Below are 25,944 nucleotides of genomic sequence, written 5' to 3'. Positions count from 1 at the left end.
ATCATTTAAATATGGAGATGTAATAAGATTTGTTTATTTTCGTTTTATGACATGGCCATTAAAGATATGACAACCTCGCACTTGTCATTTCGCATTAAATTTGATTGTCAATATGGTCGTGGGAATATGTTTTTAAATAATATTTTAATATGTATTTACACACTGGTCGTAAAAACTAATTACATTTTTGTTTATTGTGCGTTCGACGCGTAATATGCGACAAGTTTTTTTCTCGCGGTCGATGCGTCAATTACAATAAATGCGGTACTTATGCCTATGATTTCCGGTGCTCTATGCGAAGGTCACAATAAAATACTATTTATGATAATATATACATTTTTTTTATAGAAAAGTTTTATAACTGTACTTAAAAAATTGCACACATTTAAATACTCAATTTATGATAGATAATATTTTATATAAAAGCCTAGGTTTATATGGACGCCTATATGTAGTATGTACATATATTACATTAGTATTATTTGCATAATCGCATTCTCGAACTGACTTAAACGGATTAAAATAATATAGTATCAGTTGCAGCTTAGGCCAGTTGTAGCGTTATATTATATTCACGTGTATGATTGTTGGTTAGGTTAACTATCCGTTGATTTTTCAATTGGTACTATGCAAGTAATATATGAAACTTTATATGTATAAAGCAAACCCCAGTGACAATTATTCAAACAAATCCCATATGCAAATCGCGTTAATCGGGCGTTAACGTGTTAACCCGGTTGATTTGTTTTGGCCAGTCGCCATGGTTACAGACTCTCCCATTCGCTGGGTCACGTGGCGTTGGGTCGTGCCATCAGTTTGACAGTCGAGGACCGCGGACAGTCGCGGGCCAGAGTCGGCACGGACACCACTGGTTTCTGCCACTCCATGTCTCAATACAAAAATGATATATTTTCCTGCCGTATTTTCGATTAAAAAAATATTTTTATATCCATAAGTAATAATCATACCATTAGGTATATTGAGTACTAGACTGGTTTATAAAATGTGATTGATAATAATATTAAATTAATTTTAAAAATAATATTTAATCGTGATGTGATTTTTATTTATTTATTTTTGGCTAAAGCATACTTTTACATTGCAAAAATGGATTTGTTTTATAAAATTCACTATTTGATGCTATCCCAAAAGGGCGATTTAATGAGCCCCGGTAGGAACGATAGAGCCAAGAATTTAAGAAGACACAGCAGCCTTCCTGAGAAGAAAGACATTAAAGCTGCTGCCACGCCGACGACAGCCGGAAAAGACTCTGCTCTGACGACTTCCGATCCGAATACTTACAAAAGTCAAAACGGAAATGTGAGTGATGATACAATAATTTGTATTGGCTAAAAATTAAGTAGTAGCTGGTTATGTATTTTATAAAAAAAATGCTTTTTGCTGCTGAATATTAAATATGCATTATGTATGAGCTCGTGCGCTGATTTATAAGCAGCTGATTTGCGCTAGTGTAATATAGGTATTTTCGTATTAAATATTTAAGTTGTTAAGGTATTGATTGAATTGTATGTGAAATGATTACTTTTTTTTCAAAATTATATGATATATTTTTTTTAATAAGAGTATGTATAAAAGCAAACGTAAGAGAGATATGAGCTTAAAACATACAGGATACAAAGGCAATGTAAAAATAAATCTTAATTTACAGTACTTTTAAAAACGCCCTTGTGAGTATTTCTGTATATAATGGTACAGGGTCTCACAATAAAATTGCTAATTAATTTTCACCGTAGCATTGTGAGTAAATATACAATAGTATACTATTTATAATATAAATATGAAACATATTTGTTTAATTCATACCTAATTTTAACTTTATAAAAATAAATAATAATTGCGGCTTTTCTTATTATTTTTATCAGCAAAAATTTCTTTCGAATATTCAAAAAAGCATAATTAAAATTGTCACATTTTTGCCAATTATTTGTTGAAGGGCTTATCTTGTAATAAGTTGTCAAAATGCTTAATGAGGCAATATTTCATAGCAAAACTTTTGGCGATATATGATCGCTCATTGTCGTGCAAAAAATATTAACCTCTTCGATTAAACAGTGCTAGAACTAGGCATAACAATTCTTTATACATTTCGTCGATTTATTAGCAATAACTCTCCACTACTATGATTTTTCCAGGATACAAAATATTGTAGTGAATTACACAGAGTGCAAACCAGAAAAAAAAAATACAATAAAAAAATTAATTTTGCCCAAATATTATGCAGGCCGCTTTTTGTTGTCATAATAGATATTTTTGTCGCATATTACATTATTTTTTTCTTTTGCGATAAATCAAACTTTGTAATTTATCAAGCTTTTTGAGCTTCTCAAGCTTTTTGAGTTTCCTAGCTATTTTAGATATTACCGCCGGATAAATTTAGGCAGGCTCCCAAATTGTAGTGCGTGTTTCTGACTAAACTAATGCCTTCAATTATATATTTATCAACTGAAATGATTGATATACTGGACCTTCTTCAGTTATATATTGCTTGCATTGTCAGATGTTAATTATAAATAAATTAATAAATTTTAGCATCTGAAGATGAATTAAATTATAGTTTTTTGATGTTATATAATTTACGTTATTTATAAATATGTTGTTATTATTCTTAGCCCTAGTATGTAGATATGTTATCTAAATTAATATATTTTATAAATAATTTCGAAGAGTTATTAATTTATATATTAAAATGCCGTTAGGTTTGATCACATATTATATATAGTTCGACGCTCTTTCACGACTTGCTTCCTAGTATTCTCGGTTTAATATATCGCAGTTATCATGAAGGTGTTCTTTAATTTTTATACGACTAAATTTAGATTTTTCCAACGTCATATCTAAACCAATATCGCTCAGCAAAATAATACTTTTTCACTCGAGCAATTACACGACACACAATCAGAGTGCCGCCGACGTTTCAATAAATCGACATAAAATTGTGATAAGATCAGACTAAATATTAGATTTTTTTTGTGTGTATGTTTTCTATATTTTTATATTCTTTAAATATACACACTGTCCTTTTGAATAAATTATCACACTATGTGGTTAATGTGGTACGTTTTATCGATTCAAGTTTGATAAGCAAAAACGGCTAATGTAGCTCTAAAATTACACGATTCGGACAAATCGCCTCGCACACCATACTCTTAATGATAAGGCTGAAAAATACCAGCGAAACGAAACTATAAGGTTTCATTAATCATTTGAAGAATAACTAGTTCATATACAGCCTTAATTGCGTTTCGAGTTAAATTCTAGTTATTATACATAGTCGTCTACGGTTTCGTTTGTAAATAATTTAAATTAGATTAAGTACTATTCAGCGTGTAGGATTTTTGCCAATTAACGATTCGAGATGTATGTATTTACTGATATGGTATACAATTAGGGTAAATGATTCGGGCGTTGAGTGAAGTAGGGCGCCGCAACGAAATTAGCGAAGAAATTTTATGCCTCAATCGATAATGTAGTCATAAATTTTTATGCTTATAAGCCATGGATCAATACTGAATTATTTAATTTGATAATTAAATAAGAAATTAGTACCTACCGCAACATGTTAAAGTAAAAATAATATTTTTTGTTAATTGAAAATTAAGATAACATTTAACTTTTAAAGTTATACGCGGATATAAAATAGTAGAACATGTTTTAACGACGTCTCCCTAAATAATTGGTATCGTAATATAACGTTAGTTAAACCATATTTAACTCGTAGTATATTATACTGAATAAAAAATATACCTAATTATATAAAAAAATATCCCCATACTAAATAAGTAGGGTTGCTTAAAAATATATATTGTTGATATTTTATTATTCGTAAGTTAGTCAATATTATAAAAACTTTTTGTATGGCAATGACCTTTAACCTTCCAACATCTTAAAACCTACATTTTTAATTCTGTTCATTTAAAATATTTAAATAATTTTAAAATATTTATTTATCTATGTAAAAAAATAAATACATTGAAATCAAAAAAACCTAATTTGCAAACTCTAAAATATATCTCCAGAGACCCTTTTACTTTTTAAAGTAAAAAAATTGTAGATCCTGTAGAATAGATCATCATGAAATCATGAAAGAAATAAAGTAAATATTACTTCACTAAATAATATGTGATCCAAAATAATATAATTTATCTTAGATGATAGTTTTAAAAATTCATTATGTTTTTTTTATAGAAAAAAATGCGTCATTGATTTTAATCCTTTGTATGGAAAAATAAAATAAGATGGCAAATTATGATCCTTTTAAATGAAAACTAATACTCTAGCGTTATAACTGTAAAATTTCTAGAAATGGGAAAATACAGGGAAAGAAAACTATATTTAAATTATGGCAGTTATAACAATTCTTAGAATTAAAAAGATATTTTATTAATATATTCTGAATGCATAATTATGAATAATTACTTTACATCAATATACGAGTATAAACATGATAAGATAACTATCATATCCAACTTTCGTACAATGATTTCAAAAATCTTCATTTACTAATGTAGCATTCAATATTTACTATATCTAGATTGAACTGCTTTCAATTAAAGCTTGCAAGGCACCAATGTGTTAATTAACTGACAGTTATAAATAATTTGTCATTTACAATTGCGTATTTATCATCTAAACAATAGTTTTATGATGAAGATGATTAATAAAATATTGTTTTTTTTCTATTTTAACCCTCTTCTAAAGCTCACTTTTCACAGAAATCTGTTAAATAAAAAAATAATATTCCCGTAGTGTGTCTAGAATTTTAATGTAGATATTTGTTTTAATATTTTTCGATATTTATATTATAAATTAAAGTATTTTTCATATAAACAGCTGTAGTTTTTAAAATATACTGCTGAAAATAACTGAGGTTAGAATGATTAAATAAGAAAAGTGTTACTATTTATATAAAACTACAGTTTATTAATATATCATTTGATTTTTTTAATTAGAAAGGTTATGGTGATATTTATAATAAATAACTTGTATAAAATAACGTTGAATATTATTATTATAAATTTTTGTTAAATTAGATTTAATACTATGCTTAGAAAAATTAAACAAGAAGTGTTGTCAAATATATATAAAATTTGCTAATAATATAAATTATAAGTAAGCTGTTTATATTTTTTTTTAGTTTATGTTTTCTTCAGGGTCTTTTTATATTTTAAAAAAATAATACTTTCACTGTATTCATTTAAAAAAAAATAGGCATAATACTTAAGAACTTTCTGCTATTTAAATATTTTATGTTTTCTGCAATGTACATATGTACTTATATCGAGAGCTTTTACTGAAACCGAATTTGGCGTCAGCCAAGAAATTCGTTATTTACAATGCAATTTAAAAAATCGATTCAGTTGAGGTTATGATGAATGCATTATAAATTATGTTCTTCTTATCCTCTATTTTCAAATACAAACATTAAATCTCGCACTGGAGACTAACGTTAACCGCTTATCCGCCATATCGATCCGACGTTGTTTAACGAATTTGGGGCAAATTCGGATAGTGGCGTGAGAAACATGTGTACATATACAACCATTATACAAAAGGGCCGTGAATCGATTTTTAAAACTGTTTTTTTATTATACCTCCAGACTAGGACCTCGGAGTAGGAATCGAGCTTTGCGGTTAACGACCGCTGGTTTATTGTTAACTTGTTAAAGAACCCGTAGAATTTGCGTGTGGCTCGATGTATTGTGCGATTTAATTCATTAAAGAGCTTTCCTAGAATTTTTAGAAGCTAATAACATAATCGGCGAGACACCTTCAATAGGCGAAAACGAAAAGCGTTAAATATAATATATCAATAATTTTACACGCGAATACGCGCCCGATAAAGCTTGAAGATACGTGAAAAATGTTAATATACGCTTCGTCGAATACTATACGTGTAAGTAAATCATATATAGATCATAATAAATATCATAACGGATAACTACGCAGTGAGCTGTGCATTTTCCATTAACCTCACATTACAATTTTCCCATTGAAGAGAGTGATTTATTTTTGGATTACGTTGATATTCGGATAAAAGGTGCCTCACACATCTTTAAGAATGTTAAACCAAGCAAATCTATATTACTAAAGGACAATAATCGTATAGAAATTTTAATGTAATATGTATCGACAAAAAAAACTGTAAAATATATTTGATTTTTAGTGTTGCAAAGTACCACAAACTAATATTTTACTATCGTTCATTATTGTCTTAAAATATAAAATAAGAAGCATAGGCCAGTGAATTTTTACTTTTAAAATAAATGGGATTCCATTAATAGGTTTATGCTAATTTTAATGGCATATTTAGATGTTCCTATTCATATGACATTAGGTCTTTGAAAAATTCGCCTTCAATATATATTTATATCAAAATAAATTACTATTGTAAGCAATAATAATGATGTCAAAGCACAAAAATTAAATCAATAAAATTATATATCAAATATGTGTAAATACTGCAAGGATGTTTTATTTGATTTTAATGTAAGTGTGTGCATAAATCCAATTATAAAATGCAAATACAATATATTTTACATGAGACACGCGCGCTTTTTAATCTCGGAAATATTCCCACAAGTTGGATATGCAGAGAAATTGTATATACAATAAAGATAAAATTTGCATACATATTCTTTTATATTTCTAGATATACGTAATATACTAGCAAATTTATTGCAATGAAGTATTTTATATATTTGTCTAGGTTATTATTAAAACTTTAGTGATACACATGCAATACTAATAAATAGCCCTGGAAAAATATAAAGCCATAATAAGCACAAATTTATAAAATAATAAATAATCCCACAGCATAATCGAGTTTAAATTTTTTTTTTAATAAAGTGTATTATATGTGGAAAAAAATTATACTACTCAAAATGATTTTTTTAACGGTACGATAATAGTTTATATACATAAATGTAAAAAACATATAGTGAAGGTAGTCAAGTTAGACGTTAAAGTTATCGCCATCAGATTAAACTTATCCTTGGCACAATTGTTTTAACGTAGAAAATTTCACAAGGCGACACTGAAAAAGCTTACATTTTGTATACTTTCTTGGTCAAACTTATGGCTTCAAAAATGTCAATAAATATCACATAAACTTTATAATATACCCCCATGACATTTTCGTCAAATGTATGTACGTGTTTTATAGAACCACCGTAAAATCACTCAACGAAAATTCCGCGAATGTCAAAAGCTTTCCACGAAGCTTTTCGATAATTCACAGGGTGTTCGGCGTGCCTGGGACCGGTATCGCTATATACATACATACAGGATGTCCGGAAAAGTTAACGTGCACTATCACTGCGCGTATAAATCAACGTCTGCTTAAACTATTCGTAGTACTACAGCTGCTCGTAACTGGCTGGTTCTAAATTTAATGGTAATCCAACTCACTTACGTAAAAGCATTGGCGATACAAAAGCTTTCCTGAAAATAAGCTGCAAAATTAATGAGTTATATAAATTGAACGCTTAATTAAAAGCATATTTTCATGTATGTATATGTTATCTAAGCCGTTGCGTAAACTCGTAAAAATTAATTTATTTTTATTGTAAAAAAATAATAAAACCTAACATAAGCTCTATAAAATATTATTTTCATTAAGTATCATAAAAAGGCTCTGCGAATATAATTACAATTAAAAATAATTTAGTTAATTGCTCTCGGTTTTTCTGGTGACCTTGTGAATCGCAGACAGTGTGTTGTTAATGTTTTTTAATACTCAAAAAGTAAAGGTGCCGAAATAAGCTTCGATATTTACCATTTTATAATATTGATATGTTTTAAAGAAAGTAAAATTCTCTAAATGATATTTTCATTTTATTCAATGATTCAATTTTAAATTCTAGGATCTGTGATAGGAGATGCAAAACATATTAACAATGTAATATCTCCACAAATTTTATGACATATTGATAGATTATTATTATTGATAGAGAATATCTCAATACAATAAAATTTGCGTATTTAATTTTTATAAGAGGGAGTTAAATGTATCTGAAGGAAAATGGATATTTTATTATCAAGTAATTATATATTAAAATAACAAGGACACGATTCAATGAACTTGTTTATCGTTCAGCATTAAAAAATATTAGATTGTAATGTATATATATATCTTATTAGAGGTAATAAGTATTTAAGTAAATATTACCGTGGCTCTATAAAACTTACATGTTGTTTTAATTGTATAGCAAAAAAACTAGTTATATCCACATTATTACAATAATTATAAAATAATCTAAATATGCAAGAATGCATTGCAAAACTTGGGGGAAAAAATACAGTAAGCCTTCTACATTCTTAAGGTTTTGTATTAGTTGAAAATCCCATGTAATAAAAAATTCAATATAATATTGTTATTTTCAAAGGCTAGATATTAATCTATTATAAATATAGTGGAAATATTTTATTATCATATTAATGATAATAAAATATTTCCATTCACAAAAACCGTAAAATAAATTTCATAAAACATATTTAAATACATACATTTAAGTACGAAATGTATATTCAAATATGTAGTTTCCATTTAAATGTAGTGTTTGCATTGTAGCTAGCCCTTCTTCATAAATTAATCTATAGCATGCAATAGCATCATTTACTGTTTTTGACACTTTCGTTAATCGTTTTCGGTCACATTTAAATATTAAGCTATACTCGTCTGTACGTGTTATTTTCTCTGGTTCTCATTTCCGTTGAAACGAAAACATCTTCCAGATTCAGATCCAATGATTTAGTCATTTTGACTAGTTCACTAACATCGTCAACTTGTTTAGCTTATTCCATACATTAATCTTGGTTTTTGTAAATTTCATTCCAGGCATTATCAATATTTTTAACAGCTAATCAAAATTGCGTAAATGATTTAATGCTTGACTGCCAAAATGTAAAGCATATGTTATACTTATTTAATGTAAGTAATACAGTTTGATCCACTGGTTGAATTCGGAGGAAGAGACGTTATTTGTGTTTTCATTATAGTCACGTGGTGGATGACCTGCAACGTTATCTACTAACAATAAAATAATAAATGGTAGGTTATTATATTATAAATATTTTATTACCTCTTGAATAAAATGATAACCAAAATAGTCTAAATGCTCTTAACCCTTTCACCGCGACTGATGTTTTTGCGCACAATTTTGAATTTTTTTAATACATGGGGGAGCACCTATTTATGCCACAAGTTAATAAAATATTATTTTAATACATTAAACTGTTTTTCAACATTCAATTATAAAAAAAAATATATTGCAAAGCTCAAAGGTTCATGACATCTTTAGGTTCCCAATGCACACTGGCGATTTTCTTGATGACTTCTATAGGAGTCACTCGCACTCAAAGGGTAAATTATATATTTTTTTAAAACCTTTGGGTTTTCGCTGTGATAAATTATAAATGGTATGATTTTGCATTTCTTAGCAGCATTTCTTCCAAATTGATATGATCTCTATCTTTAGATACTCTAAAACTTGGATAAGATTTTTCTAGTTGGAATATGTATGACAGATCTGGCATTTATTCTTTGATCACTCTTGACTGTTTAATTAAATCTTCTCTATTCAATTTTTATTTTATAATGATCAACTCAGCTATCATTTTAGGTACTCGACATAATATTTAATGTAAGCACATGTGCAACAAAATAAAGCATAATTTGAAAAATCGCTTTGTATGAACGGTGTATAATAATACACGTAAACAAAGGAAATATATTTAATTATAATTAATAAAAATAGTTTAATAATTTTCGAGCATCCATTAATTTATTCTATTGTTGTCGACCAATGAAAAAGAAGCATTCAAATATAAAACAAGATGGCTGACATCAACGTGACAACGGTTTCAATAATTTTGTGTGCGCGACAATAATTTTCATTCTCATGTGCATTGCTCGATTTAACTGAATACAAATATTCGGATTGAAAATTAGCTTGGTGTGTTTTAACTATGAAAATTAAATATATACACGTGTGTGATATTGTTAAACTATATAAACAAAAAACAATCTTTGTGTTGAAATCTTCAAATTTTTATTTCTGAGGCCAAAAAGTGAGTTTTACCTTTTACAATACATAAACATTATTATTGCTTCCGATTTAATGCACATATACGTTAGATTTGATTGAATATAAAAACTCGAATTGCAAATAAAGCAGGTACGTTGTAAACGCGAACATGTAATATATACTTAGTACGTATGCAGTTTGAGGTTAATGTTGATCGTACCATATAAATGCTAATAAAACGTATTTTTTATCGATTCATATTTGGGGATACTATAATTCACAACGATCGCGTGACAATGATTTTGATGCAGTCGGTTATTTAGCTGGAGAAGTTTGGTTCCATTTTAGCGTATCTTATTGTTCACTCGCGTCATCTAATTGTTCGCTCGTGGCTTCTAAAAAATAAACAATAATTAAAATCTAAACACAATACTTACACAGAGAACTGACAATATTACGACATATTAATTTGGCGAGGATGAAAATATTTAAACTTTTAAATTAATTTTATATTTGTCCTAAAATGTCAGTCGTGGGCTCTCAACTTTTTGATTTTTACGTTTTTTGTGCTATATAGTGATTAAATATGTAGGGTAGTGAGTGAGTTGTTATATACACCAAGGTATATAAACAAAATAAATTAAAACCATTATTGCAGCAACAAGAAATTCACCTAAATCGTTCCGTTCCGAGCGACGACCCACAATATATCAGCCAACGGACAACTCATAACTGTGTACTTTCTTGGATGTTATTTGATAGACGACATTTTACAATAATTATATATATGTGATTGCATACCTGGAATAATCGATAGCCAAAATATCTAAGAGCGGCTTATTTTTAATTCCGATGTGGCAAAATATGTATCTACGTCGTGGTTTTTTAGCAATTTTTCTTCTGTGCAATCATTTCTTTTCCGGAACAGGCAAATTCGGGATATTCAATTACATCAAACCAATGTAGTTTGTTCTTTATAAGAAGGTATCACTTTTTGTTTATAAGTACCAATTCTACGCTGTCGCCATATAAGTGGTCAAATTGTTCTATCATTGCTTCTGAAAAATAATTTAAAAAAATTAGAGAGTTAAACATTGAACACATTATTACTACTAATATAATCCAAACATGAAATTTAAACGAAAACTGTAGAACAAAATTAACAGAAGTTACCGTAGAGGATTAAACAAGTAGATTAGCATCACTTCTTAAACTGATAAGTTGTACGTCGTATTTTAATTGCTTGCCATACGTAAATGTTAATAGATCTCTCATTGCTTCTGAAAATTAACTGTAAACGATACTATATAGTTGGTAAAATGTAACTTTTTTACACTAATTTGAGAATTTTCATTTTTACTACCATTGTAATATGTTTAATTAACTTTGCCATGTATATCTTTAATTGCCAAATCACTACCTTTTGTCTTTTAATATTAGATCCTAGAAAGTCAATAGTAGTGAATATATTATTCATATAACCAAATACTTACTGGCACACTCATAATTTAAAGTTTTGTTTATATTGTCTAACAGCATTTGGAATCATCTTCAATTAACACTTCATAAGAAAAATGCTGTGATTATAACATATTTCACTGTTTATTTAATTTCACTAAGCTGTTCCCCGGCGCGCGCTTGACAGATGACGGAAGTGTTGTCATACAAAAGCAAATTTTATATTTAAGGGAAATCCCGGGTTTTAGCGCGTTTGAGAACAAACGACGCAATTGATTTTATCGATTTAAATTGTAAAACACATATCAAAATATGTAGAAAAATCTTCAAATTCTAAAAAAAATATTTTTTAACTTAATTTTTTTTATTTAGTTTATAAGGAATTTAAAATATAATTTAATTAATGTGAATTTTTATTAGCTTCTCCATACAGAAAGAAAGTAAAATTAAATTTTGGCGATCGTTGACAATTTAAATTTATATTTTTAAGAGAATTTTTAAAATTTCGCTTATAAAAAACATTTTCAACAAAAAGGGGCACATTTACAGCGCGTAAAGTGCTGTAATTAACAACCAACTACTAACAAAAGAAACACGCAGTGTTGTAAAAATCGTATTTACTGACGCGTGCAAAAGAAATCTACACACGATTGTAAAACACTAATTTAAATATTTTTTAAATTATAAGATTTCATGATTTATTCAAAATATTTTTTTTTTATTTCAAATATTTTTAGTTTATTATTGATTTTTAATATGTTTTGTTTGTTATAAATTTTGTACAAAATAGTAGCTTTTTTGTAAAATAATAGTTTGGTAAATTCTTAATTTTACATTCCATTCTTGATTTTATTTACTCTTTGAATAAAAATTAACACTGCGAAATCTTAGAGCAAACTATAATACAATAATCTTATGATAAACTATAAACTTATTTTCATAATTAATTAATCAAATATTACTTATTGCATATTTATATATTTATCTGCAAAATATAATTATATATAAATAATAATTTATATTATAAAAAATAAAAAATAAAGATTGTTTTGTCTTTAGACTCCTTCCAATACATATGGTAGCTTTTTAATATTGTATAACTTTTATAGCAAATTTAATAAATTGCTATTTTTCTTGAATTAAAACCCGTTCATAAATAAGATTCAATTAATTTTATTTCTTATCGATATTGACCTTTTATTGTACTTATTTTTAAATAACACAATACTGGGTTTATAATATAATATAAGCAATTTCATACAAATACAATTTAATTATTTATTTTCTTAAAGTATTTTTTGTAGTAAATTATGTGCTTAAAGCGCGTTGGAATTGCTATGTTTTCACACAATGACTGCTTCGTAACTTATTAATTGCGAAAGTTTTTTAATTGTAATGCGAAACCAATAAATGCTTTACACTTTAATAAAACACAATTACATTATTAAATCGCTTACAAACAAAATTTAGGTAAATTAATGGGCTATAATTTGTGTTTATATATCTTAAATGTGAAGCCATATCATCAAAAATGATATCCTTCGTGTGCGTTATCGTAACTATCATTTAACGGTCAAATACACACAAAATCTTTATATCGCTATTTATTATTTATGACATAACCATCGACATGTATGTGATTTATTTTACGACTGAAGAATATGATATGTGATTTTAATGAATCAGAACGCACGTCGTGTGCTTTAACGAGGCGTAAAAATGAAAATTCCATGTAATATGACAATCGCGTGAAACGTTCCACTGTCATACACACAATCACGGCTGGAGGTCAGCTCACTTTTCGAAATTATTATTATGGATGGATACGAAACGAGGGCGTTCATATATTCTACGAAAAAGTCACATTTTGGTGATTACATCACGCTCAACGCGAATTAGTGAGTCAGCGGGGGCGACTTTGATGTAAATTTTTGCGGAATTGTGACTCATTAAGGCGAAGGGTTGTGAAAATGGTAAACTTTAAAAAACTTAGCTATGTATGTATTTTATATATTTTTAAACAAAAAAACCTATACATATACTAATTATATTCATAGATTTACTTACGGCACTGTACATCACTTTTAGTGATAAAAATAATTAAAATTAAAATCATAAAAATACAATGAAAAGGGATTTTTTAAGCATTGTCAAAGCAAATTTTGTGAAATAAAATCTGTTACATAAATATGCCCTTTTTTGAACTATACTAATAATAAATTTTAGTAAAATTATTTTACATATAAATTGAGTTATGTTATCTTTGTTTATTGCTAGTATTTATCATTATAATGTATATCTGAAATTAGATACATCTGTTGGTGCAAACGTATATTTTAGTAAATCAAATAGTAAATTGTTTTATTTTTGTAATTATTGCTATCATTAAAAAAAAGTAACTGGATGCATAATATTTTTACTATTCATATTTTATGTAAATGTTAACTCATTTTTAATAGCTACAATATAAATTCTGCCAGCACAGGTAAAGCTAGAAAATAAAATGTAACTTCATAACCTTCAACTTCATAGAAAGTCATATCTAAGATTATCTCATAAAGCATTGAATTAATATTTCTTGTTTTAATTGCTCTTTCAGAAAGAATTGTTCGCGACGAAGGCCGACCCCGGTAACGTAGATCGAAAGCTCTCGTCGACTTCGGGCGGCAGCATGAAGAACAAATGGTTGAAAGCTTTCAAAAGCTTGAAACCCGCGACGCCAGCGCCGCAACCGACGCAGGCGTCGCAAAACTACGAAAAGTGAGTATTGCAATTTTCGATATTAAAAAAAATTATACAGAAAAATATTAGGAGCCAATGCTTTTGGCACACGACGAGCGACCTTTGCTGGGTCGAGGTCGCTGCATCATCTGCAAGTGTCGTTTTTCAACGACGACCTCTAAACACAAACTTAAAATGGGATCGATATATTGTACCACATCCATGACATGTGTCTTTAAAGTTTTATTCTACATTTAGTATTTGAATTATAGAATGAAGATGTATATATTATACAAAGTAAAACAAAGTGGTTTTTAAACTTAATCTATTAAACAAATAAAATATTGCAGTATTTTTTAGAGTGAATTTATTTTATTTTGTTGTTTAAAAAAGTTAAATCAAGCTTATTTACAATTTTAATTACCTTAGAATCAAAACATAGCAATTAATTTTAGGAAACTTAAAAACAATACGCAGTTTTTCACGTATAAAAAACAAACAATAAACAGAAACGTAGTTCATGCTGAAATTCAAGATTTGTAAAGTTGTCTGAGGAAAGGCTCTCTTTCCTATCTAATTGCCATTTTGCTTCTTCTTTGTCCGTGTAATTAAGGTGTGATTTATTAATATTATTTTATTTTAATTATTGCACATTTATTTTCGAAAGATTTATCTCTCGTATACTAATTTATTTCTGCTCATGTTAAAAGTAACATTAATAAAATTAGAATTATAAATGTTTATTGAAATATTATAGAACAAAAAAATCACAAATACACCATAACCCTTTTTGTCCCAAACTATTTAGCCCAACAAATGCGTTTTTAAATCATTGATTTGCCTTAATGATGAAACGTAATAAAAATCAACAATATTTAGATGTTGCAACATTAAAAAAACGATTATATTTTTTTATATTTATATACTTGAAAAAAAAACATAATGTTTGATGTAAAAAGCATGTCATTATAAAAATGACTTATTTAAATTATACTGTCTATTTAAACCTATATTAAGTTGGTAACAGAAAAAAATAGCATTGCATTATGTTCCAATTAATTTTTTTTTTTTAATAAAACATACATTTCGCGCAGATTTTTTAAATACGTTTTTTATTTAAATATAATTATTCAGACTTTTTTATAATATATAAAACCAATGTTTAGTAAAGCTATTCCGTGAACTATTTATGTAAAAATATGTCTGAATGGAGATAAACATTTACAAATAGTAGAAATATTTCGTGTATGTAAAATCTGCTTTTGTTTTCTCTTCGCCAGCCATCAGTATCATAAAAAAAAGGGCCGATAGGCCACAACAGCGCAGTCATTTCTCTGTTACATAACATTAAACTTGCTTGAGATAAAGCAAGTAAAATGTTTTCCTTTTATGTTGAGACAAAAATATCAAACATGCTAAATTAAATTTTTAAAATTTGGGATTTTTTGCATAGGTTGAATGGGCTGATATTTTTTCCCTCTTGAACTAAAAAGGATAATATTGTTTTACTTTAATATCCTATATAATTTTATTCTCAGCTTCTGCTTTCAAGCAATATGGGCATCGTGGTTTTCGTAGTTCTAAGCCTAAATAGTTATAAATATTGTTTTAAATAAATAAAATTTACAGATTTATAAAAGAAAAATATTTTTAGTACTACCGGTATTATTGTTATCAGTTCTACTGGTTTCGCAATCCCTAGTTATTGGTATTCTTAAATATTAAAAAAAAATAAAAACTTGATAATTAAAAAATATAAATGCAAATGATGGCGAAAGCAGTACCTTGTTACTTACGCCGTTAGGATGTTTCTCACGGTTGTGTCACATTTTAATGAGGAAAAAAAATCTTTTAACGGTTGAAAACGCACAATTGTGCTCACAGTGTATATAATATTTTTTTAAATTATATTATCAAAATATAAACTATTTATTTCTATAATATTTAAATTTAAAATCTATCAATACTTGATTTTATTACAATTCTCAAAGAGAAAATAACATTCTTTAGTGAGAACTTGTGCTATGTAATTTGCACAATAATCATTTAATCAAAACTTCATATTAACTCTGCGTTTTATATTTACATAACTTAACTGTTCATTTTTGTATTTTATTTTGTATTTTTATAATAAATAAAGTTTAAAAACCACTATTAAATAAAATCATAAGATTAAACTTTGCATGTTAGTTAATAATTTGTGAAAAGTTAGCCACGTGTATTATAAAACTTGTTATTTTACAATACATCAATAATACAAACATAAATAATATATTAATATAACACGATATCAAATCTTGGGATGTTCGATTTGTATTTGTAAATTTGTGTAACTTAATTCGAATTCAAAAAGATATTAATCTAATCTCTTCATCCCACGATACATAAATAGATTTTTTTCTGTTTCAATCATCCATAGAAAAAATCAAATGTACCACGCCGTATCGACGATCATAGCAATGAGGTAAAATTTGTATGAATGAAAAGTTAGTTATCCTATTAGCGACAATAAAATGAACATGTACTTCTATGCTATCATTATATTATATATTATATATTATATATACATACCCTACACTATGAAATAGCATAAATAATATAATTATTATACACATACTATAATATTTATATATCATTGTGTGTCTTTCTTTTGCGTGTGTGTGTGTGTGTGCGTATTTTCCAGGTTTTTCTCCTTCGCATACGTCTGAAGTCTTCCACACAATTAGAGGCTTTTGTCGTTTGATGTACCGCTTCTAGGTTCTTCCCTCTATTTTCCAGAGAAAGGCGCTTGTTTTGCACCTCTTAATGCATTCGTTCCACAAGATTGTGCAATTGAAACTTAGATACTCCTTTACCGTCCGTACCATATACTATGTAATACCTACTATAAGATAACAAAATATATATGTGGCTCAATCATATTTTTTTAATGCTGATATTTCATGAATCTCAAATGCTGCAAATAATATAAAAACTTAATTAAAATGGCAATTAGACTCAAAAGTATGTTTATATTGTGTTTAGTTTTATTGTAGTATTATGCGTTCGCAAAATATCAACAATAAAATTATTTTTTGGGCCATGTATGTATGTATAAGTATACAATCATCAGATATGCTTAGTATAAACCTCTTCAGAATATTTCATATTTATATATAAGTCGCTATAATGTATTTGCGACCAATATAACAACACAAATTGCATGTATTGAAACAAAATATTACCTCTGTGCTATGTATTACATGTACCTCTATGTACTCTTCCTTGCGAAACGACCATTGATTTGGCAACCTCTGCACGAAACCCTATCATGTATATGTACTATTTTCACGTTTTTCTATTATGTTTTAGATAAGATACTCATAAATTTGAAGCGTATTTTATATACAACTCCCAAGGCACAAGTGTGTTTTGATATATGTGAATATGCACGTTAGTGTTCATGCAAACCGAATGTCACAAATATAAATATATATATATATATATATATATATATATATATATATATATATATATATATATATATATTTATATATCCATGAGCGTTATCAAAGTTCAACTTAAGGTCACAGTTGAAAATCTTTACTTAACTTGATTGAATGCTTTATCAATATCTTTAAAACCTAAGCATTGGAAATAATTCAGCTATATTATAGTGAATGTGCATTGCTGTATTACATATACGAAGGGTATTCGGAAAGATAAGAAACGTGGCTAAATAAATTTAAAGCATCAAGCCATAAAATCATATATTCATACTACTGCTAAAATTCATCGCAAACTGATTTATATTTATCGCAATGACAGAAAGATCATTTATGATTGTGATGAGAAATCAAAAACCACCTAAGATAAATTTGGTTTTAGTGAACTTATGTGACATTATAATTAAGGAACTTCAGGCTCAGCGAATGCTTAATGACCATGGTGACTATGTTTTAAGTATATGTATATAAAGAGGCTCTTTAATGGTAATGTAAGTCATTAGAAATATAAAATGCTTTGTTAATAATATTGGCACTATATCTTTGCTTTCCGAATATTCCTCGTAAATAGAAAAATGGCTCTTTTATTGAAAAGAAAAAAATGCACATGTGCCCAAATATAAAATCATTTTTTGTAGACACCGTAAAGAGTAGTAATTTATAAGCACACTTGTCTACTACATATTATAATAAAGTAGAAAATTGTACCCTTTAATATTATTTCTACTTACAAATCGAAAACTCGTATAATTTAACTTAAAAATGAAGCTAGATTTGTATATCATACAATCGATCGACTTCCTTATTTCATATTTGGAAATAAAAATAATTTATGTAGAATACTCAAACATCTATAATAAATTAGCGTTTGTCTATTTCAATAGTTAATATCCTTAGACCATAATATTTGATAGCGTTCGTGGATACCGTCTATAAAATTTGCGTATATTCTTATTCTGTATTATATTCATAAACATAAAAATAAACAGGACTTTCATACATAAATCACCTAGGCATAAATAGTATTGTCCTCTGCCAGAAAGTATCGCTATTAATAAGAATACAAACTAATATAATGTTTTTGTTTTATACAGGAAAAATGGTGCTGGAAAAGATTTTAGAAATTCGGGCGATTTAGAAACACACAATTTCCAAGAGTATACGTATAAGAAAATAACACCTTGCGACGTGTGCTCGCAAGTCCTCAGAGGTACTCTATGAATAATTCAAGCTCCCCGACAGCGGTGATTACTGGAGTAATTATAAAATTTAATCATGTTCAGGTCACACGAGGCAAGGGCTCAGGTGTAGGCTGTGCAAAATGAACGTTCACTCGGACTGTGTATCGTCCGCGGGTCGTTGTCAAACAAAATCAAGATTGCTGAGAAGACAGAAGAGCACGTCAGAAATTGAGGCTAGGGTTCAAGAGCAAGCCCTCGACGAAGAAAGTGAGTAGTTTTAATTTAATTCCCTAAGAAAAGCTTATTAGTCTTAAAACTTAGGTTATAGACGTGTAGGTAGCGGCGGATGGGCTGGAACGGGGTGTTGCTATGTAGTGCAACGCTTCCTTCGATCTCACATGCCGCTGCAGACGCATAGAATACGAACGATACAGATTTTCAATCAATACAATGAATAGCCTATTTTTATTTAGTTGATAAATAAATGTAGATTTAATTTATTAAATGGATGCTTTTAAAGATTTAATATATTTTTGTTCAATAAGACGACGATGATGGTTGGTTACCCGGTCAAAGGCTTGTCAGACAACTATCCTTCAAGGAAACTATCGAATTTGTAGACGGTACTATATTGAAAGAAAATCTTTTTTTATTTATATAATCATATATGTTTTTCCCCTCCATGTTTTTTTGGAATATTATGTATTAACAAAAAAATATCTGTTCGTATTCCTCGCAAGTCCTTATTAAACATACATATATGTCTTTATTAAACTATATTTTTAAGCCACGATCGAAGCTCAGATACTTATGGCAAATTTTTGATATTAATATTTATATTATTTTAAAAACTAATAATTATTATTAACGGTTCTGCCTTAAGCGTCTTTGCTCTGGTAGTATTATTATAATAAGAACATATACAGCCAAAAGGATTGGTCTTTAATACTAGAGACCTATTAGTTTTGTAGCAATGATAGGCCCGATCGGTGAAATATTTTCCCATTCGCTCGCTCGTGTGTTAAGTGACGAGAGCGAGTGAGATATAAGAGCGTGCAATTGCACACTTATCTCTCAATAACTCTCGTCATTTAACTCGCGAGTGAGTAAAAGAGAAACGATCTCATTGATCGAGCCTGACCCTGGACGTTAAATTATCTGTCTGAATTTATGTTTAAAAAATGTTATTCAAATATATAAGTAGTTTGACTATTCTCTTACAAACATAGACAAACATACATATACCAATGGCAGTGCTATTTTTGTATGGAGAAGTTGTGAATAAAATATCGTATTAATCAATAAAAATATCATATTATCAAAATGTTCCTAATTAGTCACCTTTTAGCTCAGATATCAGAGGGGGGAGCGATCCTGTTTTTTTTTTTTTGCTACGCAATACGATGAACGTTTATATATTAATAAAAAATCTAGCTCGATTATATTTTTATTTTTACATCGGTGATATTAGAAATGCTAGGAAAGCCTATTCTGCGATGATCAATCAGAAATATAATTACATAATACTTACTAATTCCGATATCCCAGACGTGATTTTAATTGAAAAACACTTCATATTGGATTTGAGCTCATGTCTTTCTTGTATATTTCAAGTCGTGCTAGTAATATCAAGTAAGCAAACAGGAATTCGCTGTTTAATATAGCAATATATGTTAGGTACAGATAAAATATACCTACACAAAAATTTAACATAACAAAAACAAATTTAAACCTCGATCTATCACCAATATTCTCACAGACCTAATCGAAATATTTACATACATAGTATTAACAATTCGTTTTTTTTAATCAGTTAATAAATGGCGATAATGTAATATCGCTAATTAATTATTTTGTAAGGTCATCTATGTCGTAAATTAAATTTAGTAGCAATAAAGTGTGTTTAGAGTTGGGAATAGATTATATTAATTAAATAAAAAATAAAAAAATCGAATATACTATACCATAGATTTACCAATATTTGTTTAAAAAATGTTTCTAGAGCACCACCATAAATGTCAACGATCGTGTCAGCTTTAGTTGAAACTTTCATAGCAAATAAATGGTGATTCTTACCACGAAATAAATAAGATTCTGAGACTTCCATAAAGCTTTGAATAAGATTTACTCCCCGCGAAACCCACTCCCGATCACATCTGGAGCAGAGTCGCTTGCTCTCGCAATCATATGCACTATTTTTTTATAATTAATATATTACATTTAAATTGGGGAAAAAATAATGGAAGCCATGCTTTTAAAATTAATATAGATGCACCACTTACACAACCTAAAATACTGACCAAAATAAAATGAAATTAAGTGTCATTACAATCATTAAATGCTACAAATCATTACAAAGATCTGTAGCATTTAACGAAGTATTTTATGCGATTGTATAATACTATAATTATATTTATATATTGATATTATTCTATAATATAATACTATAGTATTATTAATATATATATATTGGTATTCAGACAGATAAATAATTACTTGTGTCCAAAATTCATTACTACGTAGCTTCAGGTCTCTATGTATCACAAACGTTGCGTTTTAATGTCGTCATATATTATAAATATAATAAAGTGAAATTGTGATTTTTTTTATAATTTATATGTATTACATAGATTAGCTGCGTTTTTTATCACGGTCAAATTAACCAATTATTAACAACAATCATTCACCGATTAATCGAATTACCATCGAACTTTTGAGTCCCAAAGCAATAACCGATTTTCTTCATTTCTTTCTCATTTTCCTTCTCTCGAAACACAAAAACAAAAAAGAGAGTCCAGAGATTGACGCAACATATCAAGTGTTGAAGCACGCCAACGAAATGTCCAGGCCAGGGGCCGAATCTCGCTCGGGGACCACTGGTCCGCAAATCCGAGCACCCGCGAGTCTTTCTGTACACCAGCCTCAAATCGCTTCTAATTCAGGTGTGTGCAAAATTGGCTGAAGAAAGCAAATTTTATTTTATAAATAAACACATGTGCACATTTGCATATGTACTAAATTATAATTATGAGCTTTCAAAGTGTTTGATTCGTACCACCGCTGCAATTTTTGTAGTTTGGCGTATTTATAGCTGGCATAAATTTAAGTTGTACTTTTTGAATACTTTACAATTCTTTCTGATAGTAGATCTATTATTATTATTGTTATTATACACACTATAGTAAATTATGTTCTGTATTTGTGATATAATTTTATACACATAAGTAGTTATTCGATACACTTTGTGATATCTTCAAAAAAGTAGTAATTTATGCACTAGATTTTAATTAAATTAAATAATATTTATGTTACTTTTCCGATTATGATTTATTAATTAGTTATTTGATTTAATAACAATAATGTGAAATATATAAATTTATATTATTTACTTTATACACGCCCTAGCTCACTTTAAAAAAAATCCTAGCACAGATTTTTTTAGATTTTTTTCATTGAACAACACTGTAGTTATTGAAATATTATTTTTTTAAAACAAACATGATAATAATAATGCAAAAAATACTTAAACATTTAAAATGCTATTAAAATGACGTGATTATTGAATATGATATTATGTATTTGAGTTATTTTATATTATATTTAATTATTTTTTAATCGTTATGTATTATATACATAAAATAAAATAATATAAAAATACACTCCAGCAAATTCAATATATGCTTATTATACTTTATATTTGAAGTGATTTACATGCAATAATGAGTTTTATAATATTGTTTTGCAAAATGATGTAAAAAATAATCAACGCCATTTTTTTAGTAACAAACTAAGCCATAAAAATACAGTGGAGCATAAATTTAAATTGTCATCGGCTACAATATTTTAATAATCAACACAAGTCTAGAAAAATTACTCGACAACAATTCTTCGCTTCATATGTACATATGTTTGATCGAAATTATTACTTACATATCTACATATTTATATTATAACAATACAAAGTAACTATAAAGCAGAAAGTCTGTATTTTGAAGTAACAAAAACTCACGTACGGTGATCTCTGGTGTCATGATATTCCCTCAGTTTTTTTGTCTGGAATTAATGAAGTTGTCAAAGACAAAATGGCAAATAATATAAACTATTTGGTTTGAATGAAGTTCCAAAGAAACAAAAAAGATAATTAGTAAGCTACAAATCAAAGTAGCAACGTACTTTTTAATGATGAGAATGAAAATTTTACCGCTATGTGGCAGCACTATGCATGTGTCGTGTAACCCAATGCAAATAATGTGCATAAAAGTAAAATGAAAAAGCACTCTCAATGAGTGTTTCGGAATCAGGTGCCTTTTGAGACCCAAATCGAGTCATTTATAATTTGAAACACAAAACAAAACAATGTTAAACATTGATGATTGAAAAATTATATCATAATAAATATTTTAGATTATAGATATATAAATATTTATAATATATAGTTAACATTGATAATTTACCCCGCTAGAGACATAGTTTACTATGCACGGTTATCAGGGATGCAGACCCTCAGAAGGATAAATTTGCGCAGTCTCCGGACTGACCCTCTAATGAGGGCCTCACTCTTTTGATGTAGCTCGAATAGTTGCAGTCCCGGTGGGCGCCGATGGAGACCAATCTCTAGAGAACGCCTTAAATATTGAGCACATATTCCTGGCTTGCTATCTGTACTTGGTTTCATTTAACAAAGTCACTTTGAAGCTTATCTCGTATTTCACAACGGTATTTCATTGAACTGCTTGCGCCGTGCAAAGTTGTGATATACGTTCCAACTACTTCATTATTATTCCGACACTCGCAGCGCACGGACGTCTTAAAATTGTTATCGCTATACATACGTAAATGATAACGATTAATAAATTATTGATATTGGTAGCTTATAGCTGTCACTATTTTAATATAAAAAAATATTGTAGTATTTATAATTTCTCTAAATTTACTTAAAATATAGAAAAGAGTAATGATAAGTATATCTGCATCTTGTACTTTAGAGCAAATTGATGAGCGTACACCCAAAGTTATCATCTCTTTTTGAAATGGATAGATCTCAAAGTGACTGTGTTAAAAGAAACGATTTTGTGGATACAAATCTAATGGTTTCAGTTTTAAGGAGCCTTAATGTGAAATGCCTTAAAAGTAAGTCCAACCATCCAAAATAAAAGGCTTAACGAATAGTGACCTGCTGCGGAATTTAATGAAGGCCCGACAAGCCAAAGGTTGAAAACCCTACCGTCATGGCAAAAAAAGAAAGAGCACTGTGCTCTCTGCTCTGGATGACAACTCAAACTCTACTGACTGGCTTGGCTTGAAACCGTTGATATCCCTTGAACCTAATATAGGTAGTTGGTTTCTCGTAAAACCTTTCGATAAGCTAACGGTTTCTATGTTTTTTTAGAAAGCTTTAATTAGTTTTTTTTAAAAGCAATCGAAGCATTGCTCCGTTGCGTATTTTGATTTTGGGGAAAATGTCTGGAAGGAGAGGAAAACTACATTGGAATACTTCACATGTATTGTGATTATTTCATGTCAGGTAAAACATCCTCCGGCAAAGATAATATGATAAGAAATTCACTCTTTGGTTTCAACTGCAGCCAAAATAGTCTGGTTTTCTGAGACTTGTGAAAAGATTAAACAATTAAATGGATTATTATCAGTCTGCCATATTCATTCATAAACATATGCGGCGAAGTTTGTTGTCGAAGAATTTTTCTAACTTTAAACCATTGAATATTTTTTTTCAAAAACAAAAAGGGTGTAGTGTGCCGATTTTTACCAGGAGTACGATTGTTCACATGGCTCGTGTGAACACTCACGTCTTATTACATGCACCACCGAATTCAAATGCTGTTGACAAACTGTGTAAACGATTGAAATACCTATTTTCTCAATATAGCCCTATCTGGCGTTGATTATTTTTCATTTATTTTTTCAACCACAAATTATAACGTGAACTGGCATGTGTGGCGCACAGGTGGCGCCCGTAGCACCTACGACTCTGGGGTTAGGAGGCGCTTGTTCGCCGGCATGAAGAGCTTCTCAGTGTTCGGATCGAGGTCCAGGAACAATTCTCCCCAGCACAGGTCCATCTCGCTGCCCGAAAGTACGGAAACACAATGTTTCACAATACTGTATATGAATGGTGTGTGTCCGAGTTATGTGATGGTCAAAGGTGTGGGCGCCTTTTAATGACACTATGGAATGCTGACAGAAATCATCACACCAATGAATTAAAATTAGAGGCGAATGTTCACAAAGAGCACCCACCAAGAGCTCGTCACCAGATTTTATTATTTTCAGAGGACTTTCTTGTCCTGCTCGCGGGAGACGAGAAATACTCGTAGCACACGTGTAGAGTTGCCATATATCCTTCTTAGGTAGACATGTAGAGATTTTTTGAATATTGTATAAATATCTTTAGCAAAAGTAGTGTAGTGGCTATATATTTATTATTCTACGTGACAATGCGCACATGAACTAGTAAAGGTGAGATAATTTATTAGCAACTTATACCATTTATTAAATTTTACAGAATTTATAGCATCGTTTATAAAATCTTAAAATCAATCATTTTTCTTTTCATTTTATGCATTTATACTTTTATTAATTATATAATAAATATTCTGATTGGTAAATACATTTAGCTATATGAAATTATTATTTAAGATGACATTTATTTTCAAATCAAAAAATTAATGACTAAATTAAATATTTAGTTAAAGTGTAAATCGTTAAAAATTAAATCAGAACCTTCAATAAAATGATTGCCTAAATGCTGCATTAGTAACTTCTTATAGAAACACTTTTGTGTTACTTTCATAATTTCAACAGTTAAAGATTCAGCAGTGCTGTACAACACTGGCATGTCTTTTTTCTAATGCGATTTTTGGTCTATTAACTTTTACTGGAATTTTGTATCATTGGTGTTTTTTTCTGAAAAATAAACCTTGTTAATATCTTGGCTGAGTTCATTAGCCGACATGATTTGCTAGCTTGTTTCAAAATAGCAACTATTAAAAAAAGGCTTATACATAAGATTGTTTTATAAATTTATTATTTTTA

The 25,944-nt window shown here is 28.7% G+C and overlaps 2 protein-coding genes and 1 long non-coding RNA gene across 13 annotated transcripts in view; 1 reads left to right on the top strand and 2 right to left on the bottom strand.

Moving 5' to 3' along the window:
- LOC148230548 (uncharacterized) overlaps positions 1–25,944 on the bottom strand; it is a 314,285-nt gene that overhangs the window by 48,932 nt on the left and 239,409 nt on the right. The window lies entirely within an intron of this gene.
- Positions 1–25,944, top strand: part of Stacl (SH3 and cysteine-rich domain-containing protein) — a 256,042-nt gene that overhangs the window by 216,759 nt on the left and 13,339 nt on the right. For 7 of the 10 annotated variants that reach the window (XM_088194609.1, XM_088194606.1, XM_088194603.1 and 4 more), the window contains 4 exons: positions 14,104–14,264; positions 18,805–18,920; positions 18,994–19,158; positions 21,681–21,833. In XM_088194609.1, the coding sequence (XP_088050735.1) occupies positions 14,104–14,264; positions 18,805–18,920; positions 18,994–19,158; positions 21,681–21,833 (595 nt within the window). Of the gene's footprint in view, positions 1–14,103; positions 14,265–18,804; positions 18,921–18,993; positions 19,159–19,436; positions 19,515–21,680; positions 21,834–25,944 lie in introns of all 10 variants that reach the window. The other 3 variants (XM_088194611.1, XM_088194608.1, XM_088194610.1) reach the window with 2 other exon arrangements.
- Positions 10,048–11,712, bottom strand: LOC148230558 (uncharacterized). 2 transcript variants are annotated; one of them, XR_015811017.1, is made up of 5 exons: positions 11,581–11,700; positions 11,410–11,489; positions 11,220–11,337; positions 10,848–11,104; positions 10,048–10,441 (listed from the first exon to the last, which is right to left on the bottom strand). It is a non-coding gene; the product is annotated as an uncharacterized LOC148230558 (long non-coding RNA). The 2 variants fall into 2 exon arrangements; XR_015811016.1 differs by having other exon boundaries at positions 11,410–11,712.

Source organism: Plectrocnemia conspersa, unplaced genomic scaffold (assembly GCF_051122295.1).
Source record: "Plectrocnemia conspersa isolate PC_06_02 unplaced genomic scaffold, ASM5112229v1 ptg000010l, whole genome shotgun sequence".
Lineage (NCBI taxonomy): Eukaryota > Metazoa > Arthropoda > Insecta > Trichoptera > Polycentropodidae > Plectrocnemia > Plectrocnemia conspersa.
The sequence above is the reverse complement of the archived record's forward strand: the minus strand, read 5'-3'. Positions and strand labels throughout refer to the sequence as shown.